This window comes from Vulpes lagopus, chromosome 12, assembly GCF_018345385.1.
Source record: "Vulpes lagopus strain Blue_001 chromosome 12, ASM1834538v1, whole genome shotgun sequence".
Classification (NCBI taxonomy): Eukaryota; Metazoa; Chordata; class Mammalia; order Carnivora; family Canidae; genus Vulpes; species Vulpes lagopus.
The window spans coordinates 14,631,364-14,653,432 of NC_054835.1; the positions used below are offsets into that span (position 1 = coordinate 14,631,364).

A 22,069-nucleotide genomic window follows, 5' to 3' on the forward strand; every position below is an offset into this window, starting at 1 on the left:
GCTTACCCACATGACCTCTGGCCAGCTTTCCCATCCAGAATCCCCTACACACCATCTTTATAGCTGCAGAATCCTAAGGGACTCAGGTTTGGTAGTGTTTGGGGCTCCAAGCTCTTAACAGCAAGGATAGTATGGCCAGGGTCTTTGAAGAAAAGAGTCTGCCCTGTAACGCAGTCACCTACCTCCCTGTTGGATGAAGAGGTGGTGTTGTTTCCCACCAATGCTAGGGTATTCAATGGGCAGTGGCCTGGCAGAGAACAGGAAATGAGACCCAAGCTGATAAGGAATGTTGTGCCAGATAATTCATCCCTCCAGAACCTTTCCCCATCTTTTTCCACCCTGCTTGTTCCCTGGGAAGTCTACATGTATAGACAATGTCAGTGGCCTCCCTTAACTTCTGGCTGCTAATTGAGATTGGCTCAAAAAGGCACCAGCAGGGTGTTGGGAGGCAGGAGGAGAGTGAGGTCAGTCTACATATTCCTCAGCTCCCTACCCACCAGGTCACCATGGGTCAGCTGATTCTGTTTAAGGAAAGCTACAGCTCCCCCTAGGCAGTTCTCTCCCCATACGCATCCTTTCTGAGTTCCCCTAACTGCCTTCTCTTGTCTCTCCAGGCCTAGGGATGATAACAGCTCTACCTATATCTTATCCCCTAAACTCCATCCACAGCTTTGTAAGTATGCCCTTAACTGTTTTCAAATGATCCATTTTAAATATGCCCTCTGTCCCCTGCCAGGACACTGACCCATATATGCAGAGCGGTTACCCAAACAGAACTCAGAAAGACAGTATCCTAAGATGTCACAAAGAGATGAAGGGAACTTCTAGGCCTTCTCTGTTGCCCAGACCTCATTCTTTTAGCTGGTATGCAGCTTCTCCTAAAGCTCATGAACACTGTGGGTGCCTTCCTCCAGAGCTGGATTCATGCTCTCACTGAGAAGCCTAACAAAGTTACTTCTGGCCTTGACTGGGCTTGGGTTTGAATCCTGGCTTCACTACTTACCATCTAGGTGGTGTTAAATTTAACCTCTCTTGAGTCCCATTTTCTCTACCTACAAATGGGATTACATCTTTCCAATAAGATTTCTCTACAGTTTAAATAAGATTATGTGGATAAAGTGCCCTAGCTCTGTCTTCACGTGGTGCTCTCTCAGCTCTGCTGGCCCACCACTTTCAGTTGTTTGATGGGTGCTTTGTGCACATCTTTTGTTGTTTCACATGTTACCAAAGATGTTGCAAGTGCCCTAAGGACAGTCCTCACCTTTCGTGCCCAGGTGATTGCTTAGCCCACTACAGGACTCTGTAAGAAGTGCCCCTTAGAGCAAGGCTAGCGCTTCCCATGAGAAAGCTAGCGCTACCCCTCAAACAAATATCCAGGGCAGGACTGTTTGTTTTAGTTGGTGAAAAGCCAAAGTCCTAGGATCTGTCTTGATACAGATCAAGGAGAAAAACGTCTAGGACGTGGTCATAACAGCCCCATCTCTACGCCCTTTACAAAATACTTTCACTCCCACAATGATCCTGTTTGCAAAGTTCATGTTACTTTCCCCATTTTACGAGAAGCTGGAACTCAGAGAGGTTGAGATTTGTCCATAATTCTGAGTAAGTAAGTAAGCAAACAGTAACTAGTAAATAACAGAGCTGGCATGAAAGCCCAGGTTTTCAGGCTCCTTCACACCACACATTTTTGGGGGATACCAAATATATTTTTTATCCTTCTCGCCAATATATTATGAAGTTGAGGGTTTATTTCCTCAGAACTGATGGTTAGTCAAAATCATTGATTAACTGATGGTTCTTCAGAAGCCATGGCCCTGCTGGAGACACACATAGTATACCGTCCACGAATACTGCCCTTGCAGAGATAGCAAGGCGTTAAGAAGCAGCACTGGGCTGGCCTCTCTGCTCCTCTCTCAAGGGCTTCCTCAGGGCAGACAAGATGAAATGGGACCACCCAAAGCACAGCTAGAAGAACTCCTACAGAGTGGGATTTGAGATGCCTTTGAACAAAATAGGAATTCCATTTGTCAAGATACCTAAGAGAGAGTCATTTCTTCAACCCTTTTAAGGGTTATAATTTTCTGGGAGCAACGAAAGCTTTTCTTTATTGACACCCAAGTCCAGTTAAGGCTTAAAAGTTGACTGAGAAGGGCAGGGAGGGCAGAGAAGGCAGGGTGCCCTTGAGGCCAATGAGTTGCCAAAACATTCTCCAAAGCCCACGTGCCGGAGTCTTCCAGTTCTGGAGACAAAGATGGAGGACTTCTCTGTATATTTGGACCAAAAGGTCAGGGGATGGAATATTTGGTTGGCAATGGTGTGAGAAAAGTCAGACCTGCCCTTTAATCTGAATTTCCTCAGACCCTTCCTCTGTCCCCTAAGGGTAGGGATGGAAATGACTTACCCAGAGCTGAGCCACCTGCCTGCCTCTCACACATTGCTACCTAACCCTTGCCATCATGAACATGAATGCCTAATGAGCATGCAGCACTGTTTTAAGCACTTTACAGATATTAATTTATTTCATCCTCACGACAACTCAAAGACTTACGGATTGCATAGACATCATTATCCTATTTCACAGATCAGGAGACCAAGGTCCAGGGAAGAGAAAGGTATTGGTAGAGCCAGACTTAGATGCCAAGAAGCCCAACCCCAGAAGTCACCCATGTGCAGTGAAAACGTATCAATACCAATGTTCTGGACTTCCGAGTTTATAAAGGACGGTCTCTTGGTTCTTGGGACCCTCACAGGAAAGATGATGCCTTATCAACTAGGACCCAGAGAGGTGATGTGACTCACTCAAGGTCACACAGCTAGTGAGAGGTCCGGGGTGGCTTCCCTGCCAACTAGCACCGAATAAGTTTCCTGACCCCGGGTCAGCTCTCCCCGCAACCCTTCCCTGGGCGGGCGGGGGCACGGCTCGGGTTGCTACGCCAGTGGGTGGGCGGAGGGCGGAGCGGATCGCGGCCTGCCGGCCTGGGCTCTGTCCGCGGTGCTGATCCGCCCGCCGCGCCCTTGCTCGCCAAGTAGCTGGCGGGCTCCGCGGGTTTCCCTTCCAGCTCCCAGGCAAAGCCAGCTCCCGAGCTGGGCTGCCGCCGGGGTCCTCAGGCCTGGCTGCCTGGGCTTCTGGGGTTCCCCTTCCCCCGACTGCGCGCCGCCGGCCTCCCCTCCCCCCGCCCCGCCCACGGCCCCTCCCCGCCAGTCCCAGGTCCCTCCCCTCCCCCCTTATCTCACCCGCCCCCCCCCACCGCTCCCCCTACGGCTCGTTCGCCAGTTCCGGTCACGTTGCTGGGTGTTTACGCCTGGAGCCCGCCCCGGACCCCCCTCGGCGCCCCGGAGCCCCCCGGAGCCCCGGCCCGACCGCTCCGCAGCCTCGCAGCAGCTGATGGCGCCGCAGCCGGAGCGGGTGCTGCGGAACCCCGGGCGCAGCTAGCGCGGGGAAGAAGAGCGCCTTCCCCCACCCAGCCTGGCCCGGACCCAGGGCCCCGCTGGCCCGTCGCTCCCTCAGGTCCCGAAGGTGAGGAGGCCGGTGGGCGTGGGGGTGAACAGCCGGGTGGCCCTGGGCGGGAGCAGCGAGGCCCGAGCTCCAGCTCCCCTGGGAGGGAGGCGGACAGGACCCGCGGGCTGCTGGCAGAAGTTGTCCTCCGCCGCCCGGACTTAGATCCTTACCGGCCCTGGCGAAGAGTCCAGAGCGGCCTGAGGTCGAGCCACCGCCACCTCCTGCCACCTCCCATCACACACATCTTTCTGCCTTCTTTCCCTGTCCTCCCTGGTACCCCTCTTCCCCATCGTCCTTAGTCTCCATCTCCCCATCGGCTTTCTCTGGGAGTCATATTGGAGGCATAATCAAGCAGTACACCAGACTGAAGGGAATGGGTGCTCCAGTTTCTTCATACATCCCACTCCCGTGTCTCTGGATCCTCAGCTTTGCTGAGGTTGGCTGTCCTGAGATCTTCAATGGAGAGGAGAAGCCATAGCCTAGGGGTAACAGGGGGAGAGGGGTTATGGAGTGGGGAGGACCACAAGACCCTTCTAGAAGGTGGCTCCACCACTGGCCAGGTGAGCCCACCTTGCAGAGTCCCGGACATTTGTCAAAAGCTGACTTCTTGTTCCCAAGACAAGTCTCCAGGAGAGCCAAGGACTTGGGTGTGGGGGCGGGGTGGGGGGCGAGGGGGGGATTACTTTCTAGTATATGCACTTACTTGCCCTGCTGATTCCCAGTAACACTCAACTCATTCTCCCAATTTCACCAACATTCATTGTACATCTGTTCCATAAAAAGACAAGATCTTCCCCTCAGGTAGCTTATAGCTTAGAGCAGAAGCCAGGTCTCACAAACACACACACACACACACACACACACACACACACACACACAGGTTGGGGGAGATTGAAGTGTGATACATAGCATAACGACACCTGGGAAACACAGAGATGAAAAGAAAGTCATCCCAACTTGGTGAGGGTCAGGGAAAGCTTGGTAATAAAGGTAGCCTTTCAGAAGTGCTTTGAAGGATGGGTCAGGTTTCAGGAGGCAGAGATAGGGTATTGGGATGTCCATCCATGTTTATGAGGAGAGTTTGTTGTGAGAGCAGTGTAAAGGAGAATCCCAAAGAGGAGGACATCAGACTGCAAATGTGGACTGTGCTTAGATTTGAAGGCCTTAATGCAGGTGGCCACCCAGTGTGGAGCTCTTAGTTGCCAGCCACTATAGTTGTGGATATTAGGGAAGGTACTTAACCTGTTTGAGCCTCTGTTTCCTCATATACAGAGTGGACATACTAATAGAACTTTCAGTGTAGGGTTGTTATAAAGATAAATGAGTTAATATGTGTAAAATGCTAAGAAGTGCCAGCCATTTATTGTTGTTATATAAGTAGTATTACCTGTGCATTGATGATTATCCTAAGTATTATTGCCTGTGCCTCCATATCTGAGAAAGAGGTCTTGAGTTCTACCTCTAACCCCAGGCCTAGAGTCAGGTAGTAAAGAGGAATGATGACTATAAATAAATAAATAAATAAAGTAACATAACATAATTCATTTATTCATGTATTACCATTGCCTCTCCTATCTATACCTGCCCTGGCTATAAAAATGATAAAAAAAAATGAGTTTAACCTTCTCCCTGAAACAAGAAGGCGTATTTAAAAAATTTTAACAAAATGTGGATATTGAATGTTCAGAACAGTGCAAGGATATTTGTTGACTCAATAAATACTTCCAGTCCCAAAGAGAAAAGAAACACTAAGAATGAAATTGAAACTGGGACAAGAGAAGCAGTCAGGGAGTGAGGGGTGGTGGAAAATGCAAACTCCACACAAGCAGAAAGCTCTGCTTCCTCTCCCAGCCACTTTGTCTGCCTGAGGGTGAGATGGGGCAGCAGAGGCCAGGAGACACTAGGCAGAGTAAGGGAAGGGGAGTGGTTGGCCACCCAAGGAAAGACTGAGCTATAAAAGTGGTTTTCAAACTTTTGATTAGCAGAAGCCTTCTCTCCAATGAATTTGTATGTACAAGCCCATCAAAATAAAGAGGTAAAAATAGCAAAGCCTCTAGCCCTGTCTTGTGCCTCCAACCATTTTTGGCAATTTCTGAGACCCCTCTGCAGAATTTTGGGCTCTATAAAGCAAGATTTGCAAACCACTAATTAGGATGATCCCAAAGACCCCTCTGAGCCTGAGTGCTATGTGAGTCTTCATTTTCTGTGTTTTTTCCAACCCAAAGAACCATAATAAGGGGAAAGGGGAAAGAACTACAGCTTCCCATTTGCCATATCTGTTGGAATCAGATAGCTGGAAAGAAAAGTGGGTACTCCGACGCTCCAAAAAGATAGGCAAGAGGTGAGGCTGTTTCCAGAGACCAGGAGCCCAAGCCTTAGAGTGTCAGAATTTTATGTTTCAGACAGATAAGAGGTATGTCAGAAGTACTGGAATTAACTCTATAAATTTGAACCCTGTGTTACAGGTCCTTTTTTTTTTTTTTTAATTTTTTTTTAATTTTATTTATTTATGATAGTCATACAGAGAGAAAGAGAGAGGCAGAGACACAGGCAGAGGGAGAAGCAGGCTCCATGCACCGGGAGCCTGATGTGGGATTCGATCCCGGGTCTCCAGGATCGCGCCCTGGGCCAAAGGCAGGCGCCAAACCGCTGCGCCACCCAGGGATCCCTACAGGTCCTTTTTAAATTTTTTTATTTTTTTTCTTTATTCATGAGAGACACACACAGAGAGGCAGAGACACAGGCAGAAGGAGAAGCAGGCTCCCCACAGGGAGCCTGATGTGGGACTCCATCCCTGACCCGGGGATCATGACCTGAGCCAAAGGCAGACGCTCAACCACTGAGCCACCCAGGTGCCCTCCTTTTTTTATTTTTAAATAAACAATTTTTTAATGAGCATTTTCATCAAACTAGAAAATTAAAACAAAGTAAAACTAGGAGCACCAGGAGAAGATGGGCAGCAGAAATGATACAGACTCTGAGGTGGTCAGGACAGTGCACAAAGGCAAGGGACCCTTCTCACTGTTTTTTTTTAAGATTGTATTTATTCATTCATGAGAAACACAGAGAGAGAGAGGAAGGCAGAGACACAGACAGAGGGAGAAGCAGGCCCCATGCAGGGAGCCTGATGTGGGACTCCGGGGTCTCCAGGATCACACCCTGGGCCGAAGGTGGCGCTAAACCACTGAGCCACCTGGGCTGCCCGGACCCTTCTCACTGTAACCTGTGAAGCTGGGCATCTATGAGCTGGATGTGGGCAGAAGACAAAGGTGATAACCCTACCTTTCAACTGCTCCCACAGGTCTGGACCAAGTCCTTGTGAGAAGGCACAAGCTTCTTCTCAAGCCAGAGAGTTGTAGGACTGCATTGTTATGCGAACATCTATGGCATTTCTAGGACATTTTCCTGGCTTGGGCCTTCTGAAGTGTGTGTGACAGCCACACGTGAGAGCACTGTGTTGTAGTTCCCCTTCCCAATCCATCTCCCATCCTCCCCCAAACAAACAACACAATCATGTGTAAGAAAAAATATCTGCCAGGATCGTTTGTGACCCAAATTTCTGCCCTGAGAAGAGCAGCCTGCCTAGTTGGAAGCAAATCCTCAAGTCCTTCTGGGAAGGCTCAGAAACAGCTGGTTGGCTCAGCCTCTCACGGTGGCCAAGGTCCAGTCTCCAGGGCTGTGTGGAAAGAGCTTTTTCTCTTCAGAACACTTGCATTTCAGAGGCTGGGAACAGACATTTTCTCTCTTCATCATAAGCAGAGGCCCACATGCTTTCGCCCTCTAGGTGCACACAGAACAGACACATAGACACAAAAAAGCAGGACACCCCACACACACACATGCATGTATACGTATATGCACTCCTCGAGCACACACACAGTCTCAGGTACATGTGCAGACACACAGGCACACACATCCCAACACAGTTACACAATAGCACAGACATAGCTCATCTATTTCTCCTAAGTTATGCACCAGGATATTTGACTGCCCACTTGAGATCCATGTTTCCTTGTTTATGGAAATGTTTTCCTTGAGTATGGCGAATCTAACATGTCTCAGGCTTGATCTTACCTTCTCTGTAAATCTGCTCCTCCTTCAGTCTGCCCCAGTTCCACGAACTCACTTTTGCACTCCACTGAGTAGTTACTGAGTATATCCTATTTGTCAGATGCTGTGCTAGGCACTAGGGGACGGGAGGAAACAAAACAGAGTCCTTCATCTTGTGTTGCCATGCTCTGGCAGAGGAAATAAACAAGAAGCAAAATAGGGACGCCTGGGTGGCTCAGTGGTTGAGCGTCTGCCTTTGGCTCAGGGTATGATCCTGGGATCCCAGGATCGAGTCCCACATCGGGCTCCCTGCGTGGAGCCAGCTTCTCCCTCTGCCTGTGTCTCTGTTTCTCTCATGAATAAATAAATAAAATATTTAAAAAAAAAAACAAGAAGCAAAATATAATATATTCATGCAATGCAGATTAAGGGAATAGAGGATGAGAGAGGGTTCTATATTAAATCAGGTAATCAGAGAAGGGCCCTGAGGAAGTGACATTTGAACAGAATCCTGAATGAAGGGGAAGAATGGGCCATGAGGGTATCTGGGTGAAGGGTGTTCCTGGAAGAAGGGATGGCAAATACCAAGTCCCTGAGGTAAGAATGTGTTTGGCATATTCAGGAAATAGTAAGGAGGCCAGAGTGGCTGGGAGGGAGTCAGCAGTGGGAGAACAGTAGTAGATGAGGGCAAACAGAGCCAGAGGCAATTTTAAAGGGTCTGGTAAGAATTTTGGATTCCGTATTAAGTGTAATGGGAAGCTGTTTTGAGTGGGGAGCAGGGAGACATGATCAGACTTGCTAAAGGAGCCCCAGTCGCTGTATGGCAGACAAGGAGCAGGTTACTGCAGGGCACACCAGAGGGCTGGTGGTAGCTGGGACAAGGGTGACAGCAATGGAAATAGTGAGAACTGATTGGATAGAGCATACACATTTTCAAAGGTAGAGACAACTGGATTTGCAGATGGATTGGCTGTGGCATATGAAGAAACAGAGGAATCAAAGATAACTCTTAAGTTCTTGGCCTGAGCAACTGAGTGAATAGGCAAAAACTGGTGCCACTTATCAAGATGGTGAACAGTGGGCAAGAGCAGGTTTATAGGATGGATCGCAAGAGCTCAGCATTGGGACTTGTAAATTTGAGAGACCCATTAGACATCCAAACAGAGGTGTTACATAGTCAGTCTAGCATGCAGGAGTCAGCATATAAATAGTATCTACAGCCATAGGATTGGACAAGATCACTTAGGGAGTGATTATAGATTAGAGAAGAGGTCCACTGTGAAAGAGGTCTAATGTGAAAGATGAAGAAATGTAGAAAGAGCCAACAAATGTGCCTACATATTTGAGTTGCCCAGACAGGAAAACTGGGAGACATCCTGAACATTCACCCTCCCCGTCATCATGACTTAATCCACTCGCACATGCTAACAATTCTACCCCAAAATACACCTGGAATTTCTGTCTGTCTTCACCTCCATCATTGGTCCAGGCCTCTATCATCGCACCAAGATCACTGCTCCACTCTCCCAGCTCACCTCCCACATCCACTCTGCCCCCTCTAATCTGCCCTCCCCACACCACACCAGCCAGAGTGATCTTTTAGAAATGCAAGTCCTATCTTGTCCCTCCTCTGCTTAAAATTCTTCAATAACTTACCAATTCATTTAGTATTAATCCAAAATTCTTAGCATAGTTTACAAGACTCTATGGAATTCTTCTCTTGCTAACCTCACTTCCTGCATCCCCCCCTCCCCCCACCTCAATAACTGACGCTTCAATCCTCACCAGCAGTGACAATGTTTCAGTTCCCCAAAAACACCATGTGAAGCACTTAGCACAAGGCTTGGCACACAGTAGGCGCCGAATAAATGTAAGCTAGTACTAGGTACACTACCCCAGAGTATTATTCCCTGTTTAGCATGCTCTTCCCTTTATTATTCTAATTCCTACTCCTCCTTCAAGTCTGTGTTAGTTTTCTATTGCTGCATAACAAATATCCACAAACTAAGTGGCTTAAAAGAATATAAACTTTTCTGAGGATGTTTCTGAGGATCTCGTAGTTTCTGAGGATGTGGAGTCTGCCACATTCTAGCTAGGTCTTCTGCTAAGGCCCTCAAATGGCTGAAATTAAGGCTGGCTGTATTCTCATCTGAAGGGTCAACTAGAGAAAAGACCCATTTCCAAGATCCCTTAGAGAGTTCATAGAATTGACTTCTGTAAAACTGCAGTCCTCATTGCTTGCGAGCTGTCTGCCAAGAACCATCCTTAGCTACCTGCAGCCTCTCTCAGGTCTCATGGCCTCCTCCCATGAGCCTCTCCTGGGCTCCTCACAGCATGGTGGTTTACTCCTTCAAGGCCAGAAGCATAATTTCTCTCAGGCTTCAGATCTTTTCCTTCGGTACTGGCCCTATGAACCAGCTGCCCAGGATAATCTCCCTTTCGATTAACTCAGAGTCAGTTGACTGGAGACCTTTATTATGTTGCAAAATCCCTTCACTTTTGTCATATGTTCTAATCACGGAAGAGAAATCCATCATATTCAGAGTCCCATCCACACTCAAAGAAAGGGGAGAGTGGGGCAGCCCAGGTGGCTCAGTGGTTTAGCGCCGCCTTCAGCCCAGGGCCTGATCCTGGAGATCTGGGATCGAGTCCCCAGTCGGGCTCCCTGCATGGAGCCTGCTTCTCCCTCTGCCTGTGTCTCTTCCTCTCTCTGTGTCTCTGTGTGTCTCTCATGAATAAATAAATAAAATCGAAAGAAAGAAAGAAAGAAAGAAAGAAAGAAAGAAAAAGAAAGAAAGAGAAGGAAAGAAAAAGAAGAGAGTGTATCTACCAGGAGCTAGAAATCTTGGGGGCCATCTTCGAATTCTGCCTGCCACAGGGTTCTGGCTTAAAATCAGCTCCTTTTGGACACATGGGTGGCTCAGCAGTTGAGCATCTACCTTCGGCTCAGGGCATGATCACAGAGTCTCAGGATCAAGTCCCACATGGGGCTCCCCACAGGGAGCCTGCTTCTCCCTCTGCCTGTGTCTCTGCCCCTCTCTCTCTGTGTCTCATGAATAAATAAATAAAATCTTTTTTAAAAGATCACTTCCTTCAAGAGACCTTCTCTGGCCCCAAATCTAAAACAGGTCCCACATTATAGTTTTCCACATCACCCTGTATGTTTCTTTCATTGTGCTTTTCACAGATTATAATTGTATACTTATGTGTATTATTATTTGTTTGATGCATTTATTTGTTTGTTTGATTCTCTTCATCCTGCAAGCTCCACAAGAGCAGGAATTTTGTTTTGCTCATCACTGTGCCTCTCACACCCCCACAGTTGGCAATATATAGATCGTTGAATGTATGAATGAATAAATGAACAAATCAAGCTAAGGATTAACCTACTTGCACACTAGGCAGACAAGAGAAGAAGTGCTCTGCACTTTTTAATCTCATTTAATTCTCACAATTATCCTTAGACTGTCACTATTAGCCCCATTTTACAGAGAAGGGAAAAAAGTTGAGAGAGGTCAACTTCCTTATCCAAAGTCACACAGCAGGTAACTGAAAGACTCAGGATTCAAACCCAGTTCTCACTATGAATATTGGGAACCTACTTTGGATTCAAAAGACTCAGTTAGAGAATTGGGTCTACCACCGTTTACTGACCGCATGACCTGGCACAAGTCACTTCAGCTCTGAGTCTCAGTTTCTTTACTTGTGAAATGAGGGTGGTAATATCTACTGAAAAGTAGTTAGTGGGCAGCCCCGGTGGTTCAGCGGTTTAGTGCCGCCTTCAGCCCAGGGTGTGATCCTGGAGACCCAGGATCGAGTCCCACATCAGGCCCTGCATGGAGCCTGCTTCTCCCTCTGCCTGTGTCTCTGCCTCTCTCTCTCTCCGTGTGTCTCTCATGAATAAATAAATAAAATCTTAAAAAAAAAAAAAAGAAAGAAAAGTAGTTAGCAAAAGTAAGATAATATGTATAAATTTCTTAAACATAGCAGATGGTCAGTAAATGTAGCCAATGGTTCCCACAGGCCAAAGGGCCACCCCCTGCTGAAATGAAAGACCTCTTTGGTTGAGTTAGGGAGTATAGGAAATGCACCCCAAGAAGGCAACCTATGAATCTCAGGTGCACATGCTTGATGTGATCCTACATATAAAAATCTGGATTTGCAGAGATTTACATCGAAGTCAACCTGGAGGGGAACATTTGCCAAAAAGAGCTGTCCATCACCTGGCCTCTCTCTCCACTGCCCAGGGAATTCCTTGGGCAGATAGAAACAGTTCCTTCAAAAGCTTAGGGAGAGAGGTGCCTGGGTGGCTCAATCAGTTGGCGTCAGACTCTTGGTTTCGGCTCAGGTCATGGTCTCAGCGTCATGGGATTCGAGCCCTATGTTGGGCTTGTACTCAGCAGGGAGTCTGCTTGAAGATTTTCTCTCTCCCTGCCCCTCCCCCGCTATGTGTGCATAAGCATGCACTCTCTCTCAAATAAATTTTAAAAATTTTAAAAAATAAAGACAAAAAAACCTCAGGGAGTCCATGGCAGAAAAGGCATGAACTCTACCTCCTATTTCTGCCCTCTGCTTATGCTTCTCCAGGACAGTGATCATCACAGTAGGGACTTCCTGGGAAAGGGATCGGATCAAGGGGCGGGGGGGGGGGGGGGGGAGGTGGGGGGGGGGGGACTGCAAAGCCATTCAGGGGTACAGAGGCACCAGGGTGGTTCAGTTGGTTAAGTGTATGCCTTCAGCTCAGGTCATGATCCCAGAGTCCTGGAATGGAGCCCTGCATTGCATCGGGCTTCCTGCTCAGCAGAGAGTCTGCCTCTCCCTCTCTCTCTCCCTCTCCCTCTGCATGCTACGTCCCTCTGCTTGTGCTCCCCCCCGTGTGTCAAATAAATGGGTAAAAATAAAAAAAAAAGATTCAGGGGTACAGAGCTGCCCTCCCTTCACAGTGTCTTATGTGTCCACCATGGATTCACTGCATGGGTCTCCCTATCACCCTCTCCCACTCCTCTTTTTTTCAACTTTTTTTTTTAAGACTTTATTTTTAAGTAACCTCTGCACGCAACGTGGCTTGAACTCGTAACCCCAAGATCAAGAATTGCATGCTCTATGAGCTGAGCCAGCCAGGCATGCCACCCCACTCCCCTTTTATTTTTATTTTTTTAAAGATTTTATTTATTCATGAGAGACACAGAGAGAGAGAGAGAGAGAGAAAGAGAGAGAGAGAGAGGCAGACACACAGAGGGAGAAGCAGGCCCCATGCAGGGAGCCCGATGTGGGTCTCGATCCCAGGACTCAATCCTAGGACTCTGAGATCATGCCCTGAGCGGAAGGCAGATGCTCACCCACTGAACCACCCAGGCGCCCCCCCCCCCACTCCCCTTTTAAAAAGGGACTCTGCTACCTGCCTTCAGCCCATAGAGTTGGTGTTGGTAAAATACTCATCAGATCTTCCTCCTCTGTGACCTAGAGCCCAGAGTCCTGGGTTAAGGTTAAGTCAGAGAAATAGAGTTGAACTGGGGGAGGGTGTGCTCTAACTATCATCCTGGTCTACCAGCTGGTGGGCACTCTTGGACTGGGATGCTGGTAGGATGCTGGCAAGATGCTCTACAACATCTTCATGTTAGCCATGAGGAAACCAAGAGCCCAGAGAGGGAGAAGGCTGGCCCAAAGCTGATTAAGGAGCAGGCTACCACCTGCCTCTGTTTTTCTTCACTGACTTTGCTGCTCCATTTGTGTTCCTCTCTGAGAAGCAGAAAGGCTAAAGTTACATGCAGGCAAGGGAGTACAACCATTTCCCTCCAGGCCTCTGGTTCTTCATCTGTTAAATGGGAATAATTATACTTCCCTGACAACATACTCGTGACCCTTAAGGGGAAATGAGTGCAGTGCGAATAGGAGCCCAGATTGCGGGGGAACTCTGAGGGCAGATGGGCCCACGAGATGTGGATTTACCTTATCATCTTCCCCCCAGGTGAGGCCCAGGCCTGGGTTGCCATGGATACCATGTCCCTGGAGCATCAGATCCAGAGTGTGCAACGCCACATCAGCTTCCTGAAAAAGGAGCAGATGGCCCTGCTGCGAGACCTGCACCTGGAAATCCTGAGGCTGCAGAAACGCTGTTCAGGTGAGGCCTGGAGGATGGGAGGTGGGAGAGGGGGACAGGAGGAGGGGTGGGCAGGGGGAGGCAGATCATGGAAGACCTCCACAAATATCAAGACAGCTAACAAGTTTGTCCTGCCCTCCTGGGTAGTGGGGAGCCATTGAAAGTTTCTGAATAGCATCATGCTATATTATGAAACTCGGCAGCTGTATGGAAGATGAATTAGAGGGGAAGGGAGGCAAGGAGACTAGTGATGGGCTGATGAAACAGTCCAGTGAGAGATGAAAGGGGTAGAAAGGGGAAGACCAATGGGAGACAGGATGAAGGGGAAGACTTGGCAACTGATTGGATTTGTGAACAAGACAGAAAGAGGCACCAAGAATGAAGCCAAATCCCAGGCCTGACCTCTGCTCTTGGACCTCAGGCTTCAGCCGCCTGGCCGTCTCAGAGGCTGGGCTCTGGCCCAAGTGCTCACCCAGGCTGAGTCTCCAAGTACAGCCTTTAGAGTTAATGACTCATAGAATGTGTCAGTTAGAAGAGCTCAAAGTCTTCATTATACAAGGTAAACTAAGACCCAGAGTGAGGAGAGAGAGAGAGAGAGAGAGAGAGAGAGAGAGAGAGAGAGAACCACTCAATATGCTAGTGACAGAGCCAAGATTAGAATCCAGGGCTCCAGACTCTCAGCTGTGCATGCCTCTGCAGCTTTCTGCACATTCTCTCCCAAGATGCTCAGACTTCTACCTACCTTCCAGCCTCTGCTCATGGGAGGCTCCCCATCCTTCAGAAGGAAACTGAGTGACCTGCCTGGCTTCTCACTCTGTGGCATGAGAAGCTGGTCCTCCTGACTCAGCCACCACACCTTCCATACATAGATTCAGCTGCTACATTCCTAGGCCAGGCTCCCTGCCATCTCCCTGAAGCCCGGATGGCAGTAGAGGCCAGCCCAGGGGGTAGGGACAGCCCATACCGACTCACCCCTGCCTGATGCCATTTTTTCATTCTAATGACAACATTAAAGGAAAATCAGAATGAGTGTGCCCTTAACCCTACAGCTCTTGCCCTAATTTCTTTTTTGCTTTGCCCTAATTCTGAAGACCTGGGTCCTTCCACTCAGGACATAGGCCAGGATCCCAAGAAGGTGTAATAGGCAGCAACAGCCCCCACCACCTTGCCCAGCTGGGTATGGAACTGCAGTCTCTTGGTTATTGATTAAGGAGATAAAAATAACTCTAGGCTGGTCTGGAGCAGCCACTCTTGGGGCTGAAATAACTGAATAAAGCCCTTATTCCAAGAGATGGAGGAGTGAAGAGGGGAAGGGAACAAAGAAGATTTTTTTCAAGGAGATTAAACAGACTCAGAGGGGCACCTGCTTGGCTCAGGCCATAGAGCACAGAACTCTGAATCTCAGGGTCATGAGTTCCAGCCCCTTGTTGGGCATGGAGACTACTTTAAAAAGTAAAATAAATTTTTAAAAATGTAGGGATGCCTGGGTGGCTCAGTAGGTTAAGCGACTGCCTCGGGATCTCAGGGTCCTGGGATCAAGCCTCACATCGGTGTCCCTGCTCCTCCCTCTTCCTCCACCCCTCCCCTGGCTTGTTCTCTCTCTCTCTCTGTCTCTCTCGCTCACTCGCTCACACACTCTCTCTCAAATAAATAAAATCTTTTAATAAATAAATATTATATATATAATATATATATATATATATATATATATATATATATATATATGTACCTGGGTGGCTCAATTGGTTGAGTTGAGCATCCAACTCTCTCTCTCTTTTTTTTAAGATTTTATTTGAGAAATTTATTCATGAGAAACATAGAGAGAGAAGCAGAGACACAGAAGCAGGCTCCATGCAGGGAACCTGATGTGGGACTTGATCCCAGGATCACGCCCTGGGCCAAAGGCAGACGCTCAACCACTGAGCCACCCCGGCGACTCAGCATCCAACTCTTGATTTTGGCTCAGATCATGATCTCAGGGTCTTGAGATTGAGCCCCATGTGGGCTCTCCCTTGGCCCCTCCTCCCTGCTTGAGCTCTCTCTCCCTCTCTCTCTCTCAAATAAATAAATAAAATATTTAAATATATATATATATATATGTAAAATAAACAGGGACTCAGAAGCTGGGAAGGGGATGGGAGAGAGGATGAACTAGTGTAGGAATCAAGTGGGCAGGGCTTCAGAAAGAGCCTGCCAAAAAGGGGTGCCACTCAGACTGAAGGGGTTTAAGAGATGGGAGTGTTCTGGGTGGTAGGGCAGCCTGGATGATGACAAGAACTGCCCATGTATTCAGCACTGACTTAGTCCTGGTTTGGACCCTCCGTTTATTTTCTCTAATTTAATCCTAGCAACAGCCCCTTGAGAGGCAGGTGTGATTTTGTTCCCATTTCACAGAGGAGAACACTGAGGCTCAGAGAGTTATTGTTACTGACCCAAGGTCACACAGGGTATCTGACCTCACTTGCATGGTCTTCTAAAGGTAGGGATTCTTGCCAGAAGATGGGCAGGGAGATTTGATGGATGGGGGAGTGGAGTTCAACTAGGAGTCTATCTCCCCTCCCCCAACTTCCCTGGTTAAAGGTGAAACCAGCCCACTGGGAATTAGTGGCAGAGCCAAATCCTTTGGGGTACTCTGGGGCCTTGCAGGAGGGGCCAAGTTGGCTCCAGGTAGCCCTGGAGAGTAGAGGCATCAGGGTCCTCCCTGGGACTCCAGGAAGGAGGTTCAGACTCAGGTCACAACAAAAGGCCCAGGTACCCTGGCTCTCGGTCTCCTAACAACAGTTGGCCTCCCAAGGGAAGAGCCAGTGAGGAGAGGCAGACAGAGGGGCCCGCAAGGCTAGACTCTGTAGGTGTTGTCGGGCATTGATCCCAGAGATTTGCTACCTTATCCCACTCCCAGGTTCACATGTCCTCCCTTTAGGCACCAGATTGCATCCCTGCAGGTACACCCACTTGCTCCTGAGGAGGTGCCCTCTGCTGCCAGCGGCTGCCGGGCTCCCTCCCAGTCCTTTCCCAGCTCTCAAGCCGTGGTGGAGTTGGGGGAGCTGGGGTGAGGCTGAAAAGATGATTAGACTCGGCTGGCTGAGGGAATGGGGCATTCTGGGCTGTAAGGAACGGGTACTGGGAAGACAGGCAGGCGCAGGGGTGGTGGCTGGGCTGCGGCTCCCAGGAGGGAACCTCCCTAGCACCCGCACCCTCAGCGAGCGGACCCCGCCCCTTGGCGAGCTGACCCCGCCCCTCAGCGCCAGCCAAGCATCCTGTGGGCCTTCCGCCACCAGGGGGCGTTGTCCCCCGTGAGGCCCCTCTCCCTGCCTCGTGGAATATAGCAGAAAACAGGGCTTGGAAAGGAGCAGGGCTGATGCTCAGAAAATAACACAGGCACAGCAGCGCTGGCTGTGAAAATAGTGAAATGCACGTACCCTACTGGTAAATATCCACTTCCCTGAGTCCCCCTCCAGTGTCCCCAAGCAGCCTTCTCACATTCACCAACTAAACCCTGAAGGGGCTGTGGGACCCACACCACAGGGGTCCCTCCAGAATGGCTCTGGCTGGTTGTCATGTTAGATATTTGTACATCACCGCGGGGAAGGAGCAAATACCACCCTCCCAGCCCCCAAAGCAAGCCAGGCTCCTCAGTCCCACAAGGGTTGAACTAACTTCCACATAAACGCATGGTGCTTGCACTGGAAAAATCTCTGGGCTTACAATCAGGCCAATCAGGCTTAGGCGGTGCCTTGCACCTCTCTTCATCTCTTCCCCTCACTGGACTGCAGTAAAATAGGTATGGAAGGTGGTTTAGATGGTTGCTAAGGATGCTATTATTGCCACTTGTTCGGTGATTCCCTGATCTCCCTCCCTCTCTTTCTCTCTCTCTGTCTCTATCTCTTTGTCTCTCTCTCACACACACACACATACAACTGCCTTTTATTTTCTCCCTCTAGAACTGACTCGTGACCTGGAGATGAGAGAGGCCCAGTCTCATCAGCAAGGTAAGAGAAGGATGACTGGTGGGGAGATGCTGTAGGGGCCCAACAGGTCACCTTTTTCCCACCACTTAGTAGGACCCAAACCTTCTCTGCCCCCAGGCCAGACTTGGGGGACAGCCACTCCTCAGATTTTTGAGCAGAGTGCAGGATGTCAGCTCCATTTGCCTATTCATCTGGGTGGCTTTATGCAATGAACAACCGGCACTGGCACCACCATACCCTGTATCCATGTCTCTGTCCAAGTAGGAAAATGAAAGCTGGAGGATTTGGTATACAGGAAGTCCACCTGGTCTATGACTCATCTCCCAAATCTTTCCTTTAAAAAAAAATATTTTATTTATTTATTCATGAGGGACACAGAGAGAGAGGCAGAGACATAGGCAGAGGGAGAAGCAGGCTCCCTGCAGGAAGCCGGATGTGGGACTCAGATCCCACAACTCCGGGATCACGCCCTGAGCCAAAGGCATCAGATGCTCAAGCTCAACCGCTGAGCCACGCGGGTGTCCCTCTCCCTAATCTTTCCCATCCTTGCACAACTGATTTCCATGATCAGTCCACACCTCCCAAGATGCTGAATGTTGAGATCAACACCATGGCAATATGGAGTGCATGACTTCAAGGAAACTTATCTAGGTGAGGAGAAAAAAGAAACACATGCACATCAGCAGATCCTTCATTTGACAAAAGCATAACTTCTTGCCATTGTAGCAATTCCACTAAAATATTTGTTTACTGATTATTACTTCACCCATAACATGGAGAGGGGGAGATGGTTGTTCAGTGGGCATAGAGTTTCAGTTTTGCAAAACAGAAAAGTTCTAAAGACCTGTTACACAACAATGTGACTTTACTTAAAACTACTAAACTGTACACTTGAAAACACTTAAGATGGTAAACTTTGTTATTTGTTTTTTGGTACAATTAAAACAATTTTTTTAAAGGAGGGGTTCCATTGTTAAGATCTTAATCACCAAAATTAGGAGATCTTTGAGAACTGGGACTGGGTGTTATCCATTGTCTCAAGGTGCAAGACATGGAAAAGGACTCACTAAAATGCTTAATTTCAAATGAATCACCGTGTAGTCTTCCTTAGCCAGGAGGGATTTAGCAGAGAGTGTGGACTCCCTGCCATATTGACATGCTGCTTGTAGATCAAGAGCTACATACATGATCAAAACTTAGGCATGGACAAAGCTGGGAGTTTAAGGTAAAATGTTGAGATTGCTTTGAATATTTGCATATTCGTGTGTAAAGATCTAAACATTTATAGATTTGAATGAATTCTGCCCACTGCCTAAAGTGGGCAACCTCTTTATGCCTCAGTGCTGGGAGGAAGGGGGAATACATCCCAAATACCAGATCTGTAACAAGAGCAACCTTCAACCCACCTACTATCCTTCCTTTGAAAGAGTTTCTGGGGTCATCTGACATTAAGGTATAGCCCAATGGGGGATCCCTGGGTGGCTCAGCAGTTTAGCTCCTGCCTTCGGCCCAGGGCATGATCCTGGGATTCCAGGATCAAGTCCCACATCCGGCTTCCTGCATGGAGCCTGCTTCTCGAACCTCTGCCTGTGTCTCTGACTCTCCCTCTCTCTCTCTCTCTGTCTCTCATGAATAAATAAGTAAAATCTTAAAAAAAAAAAAAAAAAGCTATAGCCCAACGTCCTGGTTTTTATCTTCTCAGTGGGTTTGAGAGCTCCATTTCTTTGTCCTCCTGACACTTACTGATTTCCATGTCCTTGCCTAAGTCACCTTTTGCCTACCTTTTGTCACCTTTCAGCTATCTGTCTCTACAGTCACTTACTTATGTGAATCCCAGGATTTGTTGCCTGCTGAAATGGAGCTCATGATCCAAGAGGCAGGGATCCTCAACACTGTGGGTACATTAGAATCATCTGGGAACTTTGAAGAAGTGCCAGTTCCCAGGTCCAATCCCAGAGATCCTGATTCAACTGGTCTTTGTTGGGGCCCAGGAAACTATATTCTAAAGCTCTCTGGGTGGTCAATATGTAGGCAGTGTTGAAACTCAACGCAGCAGGCAAAGGCAAACAATAAATAACATACATGAATTACGAGAGGTAACAACTGCTCTAGGAAAGAAGCTGCAAGGTGCTGACCTACTTGATTCCCCTTTCCTGCCCACCTTCCCTAGTCGTGGGTCTGCCAGCCCCGCCTTCCCTCTTGCATGTCTCTCCTACCCACAGGCTTTTGCACAAACTGTTCCTCTGTGCAAAGCACCCTTCTCTCCCTCTTCACTGCTTAACTCCAACTCATTCTTCCAACTGCCGCTAGCCTAAGTGGCTCCTCTGCCGAGAAGACGGATTAGGTCACAGTATCCTGTTAGTCATTAGTCATGGCGTTGGCACAGGTCACAGATGCAACCTCACATTCATTTGTGATTCCGGACGCTACGCCTCCCACTACGCTTGCTGTAAGCCTCACGAGGAATGTCTCATCACGCACCACGTCCCCCGGTGCCTAACACAGTGCATGCAGTAAGGGTTCCACAAGTAACTGTGGGTGGGATGGACGGGCTGAAACCTGAAGAATTAGAGAGGCCAGATGGGTGCAAGGGCCCCGCGGACGGGAAAGGAAGCGCGGCGTGGCCGACGGGTCGGGAGCGAGGGAGAGCGAGGGAGAACGGATAACCAGGGCGCTGCCGGCGAGCGGTGCGGGGTCGGCCGGGCGGGGCCGTCACCTGTCTTCTCCCCCCCTCCAGAGGCGGCGAACCGGGAGCTAGAGAGCAAGTGCCGCGCGCTCGAGTCGCAGCTGGCCGCGCGGACGGCCGCCAACGCCGAGCTGCGGCGGGAGGTGGCGCAGCGCGAGGCGCTGGTGTCGGCGCTTCGCTGCAGCCTGCGCGCGGAGGAGCGCCGCTTCCTGGAGGAGCTGCGGCGCCGCAGCCACCGCGCCACCGTGCTGGGCACCGAGCTGCAGAAGCACACCGAGGCGGCCGCCTACCTCTCCTGCCAGCTGCACGCGGCGCGCCAGAGACTGCAGGCGCCGCGCCCGGGCCCGGGCCCCGCCGCCGCCGCGGCCCCCGAGCCCCGGCCCCGCCGCCGCGCACAGCGCGCCCGCCGCCCGCCCGCCGCCGAGGCCGCCGCCAAGGGCCCGGGCCGGGACTGGGCCGCCTGGGACCGCGCGGCCCGCGCCCTGGACGACGCCGATCCCATGCCCGACCCCGCGCTCTTCCTCTACGCCCGGAGGCCCCCGCGGCCCAGCGGCCGCAGCCCGCGCCAGCCACCGCCCCGGGAGCCCCCCGACCAAGCCGGCCCGCCCGCCGCGCCCAGCGCTCCCGGGGAGCCGGAGTAGGCGCGCGGCCGCGGGTGGGGGGCGCGGAAGGCCGGCCCGGCGTCCCGCCAGGAGCGCTGCTGGGGGCGGCCCCAGCTCCCCCACCCCTCCGAGCGCCCCGGCCGGGCCGTGTCGCCTCCCCCGAGGGCGCTCTGCCGCGGGGCGCAGAGCCTGCGCCTTTCTTGAGGGGAGGACTCGCGCGGTGCGGACGCTCCTCTCGTCCCCGCCCCGCTGCAGGGTCGCGCCCTGTCCCGGAAAGCCGACAATCGCGGGACGCGAGGGGGAAGGCTGGGCTGGCCCACGAGAGGAACGCAGCGGCACTTAGCACCCCTGGGCCTTCCAGCCGCCCTCTCGCGCCCGCCCCGCCCCGCCCCGCCCCGCCCCGCCCCGCACGGCTGCCCTTCCTGCCAAGCCTTCCTGTAAGGAGAGGCTCGGCCCGGGGCTAGCGGCTGGCTAGCGGCTGGACCTCTTTTCTTCTGAAGCCGCTTCTCCTACCCCTACCCGGCACCCAACACTTTAAAGGCATTTCCTGCCAGAGCCCCTGGTAGGGAAAGTATGAAGCTTGAACTTCTGGAAGGTAGCACCCACAGACCCTTGGAGAGGAGGACAGAATGGGTTTTCTGGGAGAACCTGCCCCAAAGCTGTCTCCAGTTTAGTTCTTCCCCGGGATGCCCACCCAAGTATCCAGACTGAGAGCTGTGCTAGGGAAGCAAGGGGGCACCCTGGAATCAGCCACTCTGTCAGGCTGGTGGAAGGGCAGAAACTGCCTACCTCTCCCGGAGGTAGCTGGGAACCTGAAGGCTGCCTTGGGAGCTTTCCTAGTCCTGTTTAATGGTGCTAATTTCGCCCAGCTGCATCCAGAGGTGGGAAGAAGGGCCAGGTTCCTGGAAGTGGCAGTGGTTGCTCCAGGTTTGAGTTTGCTGGGGGCCAGCTGGGGTGTGTGTGTGGGGGGGGGGTGTGCAGGGGGCAAGGGTAGGGCACAAGTTAGTTTCCCGGCTGGTCCCTTCAGGGGTGCCCCCAATCCTACCAGAACTGACAGTGGCTGGTGCTCCAGGTCCTCAACCCTCCTACTGAGGATGGAGAGTGGTAAAATGGAAAGTGGGATACCCCACCTCCTAACTACCTTCTCCCCAGCTCCCCACTCCT

The 22,069-nt window shown here is 50.5% G+C and overlaps 1 protein-coding gene across 1 annotated transcript; it reads left to right on the forward strand.

The window, feature by feature from the left end:
* The first annotated feature begins 3,404 nt into the window (after positions 1-3,404).
* Positions 3,405-21,837, forward strand: CCDC92B (coiled-coil domain containing 92B). Its single transcript, XM_041726296.1, has 4 exons — positions 3,405-3,517; positions 13,518-13,670; positions 17,591-17,638; positions 20,355-21,837. The coding sequence occupies exons 2-4, from the start codon at positions 13,541-13,543 to the stop codon at positions 20,942-20,944; spliced, it is 768 nt and encodes a 255-aa protein (XP_041582230.1). The 5' UTR covers positions 3,405-3,517; positions 13,518-13,540; the 3' UTR covers positions 20,945-21,837.
* Positions 21,838-22,069: the final 232 nt, after the last annotated feature.

What these genes read in the sequence shown, in the direction of transcription:
- CCDC92B (XM_041726296.1), top strand. Translation starts at nt 13,541, where the DNA reads ATGGATACCATGTCCCTGGAGCATCAGATCCAGAGTGTGCAACGCCAC. An exon ending in GCTGCAGAAACGCTGTTCAG is followed by an intron (nt 13,671 to 17,590) that starts GTGAGGCCTGGA and finishes TTCTCCCTCTAG; the next exon opens with AACTGACTCGTGACCTGGAG. An exon ending in GGCCCAGTCTCATCAGCAAG is followed by an intron (nt 17,639 to 20,354) that starts GTAAGAGAAGGA and finishes CCCCCCCTCCAG; the next exon opens with AGGCGGCGAACCGGGAGCTA.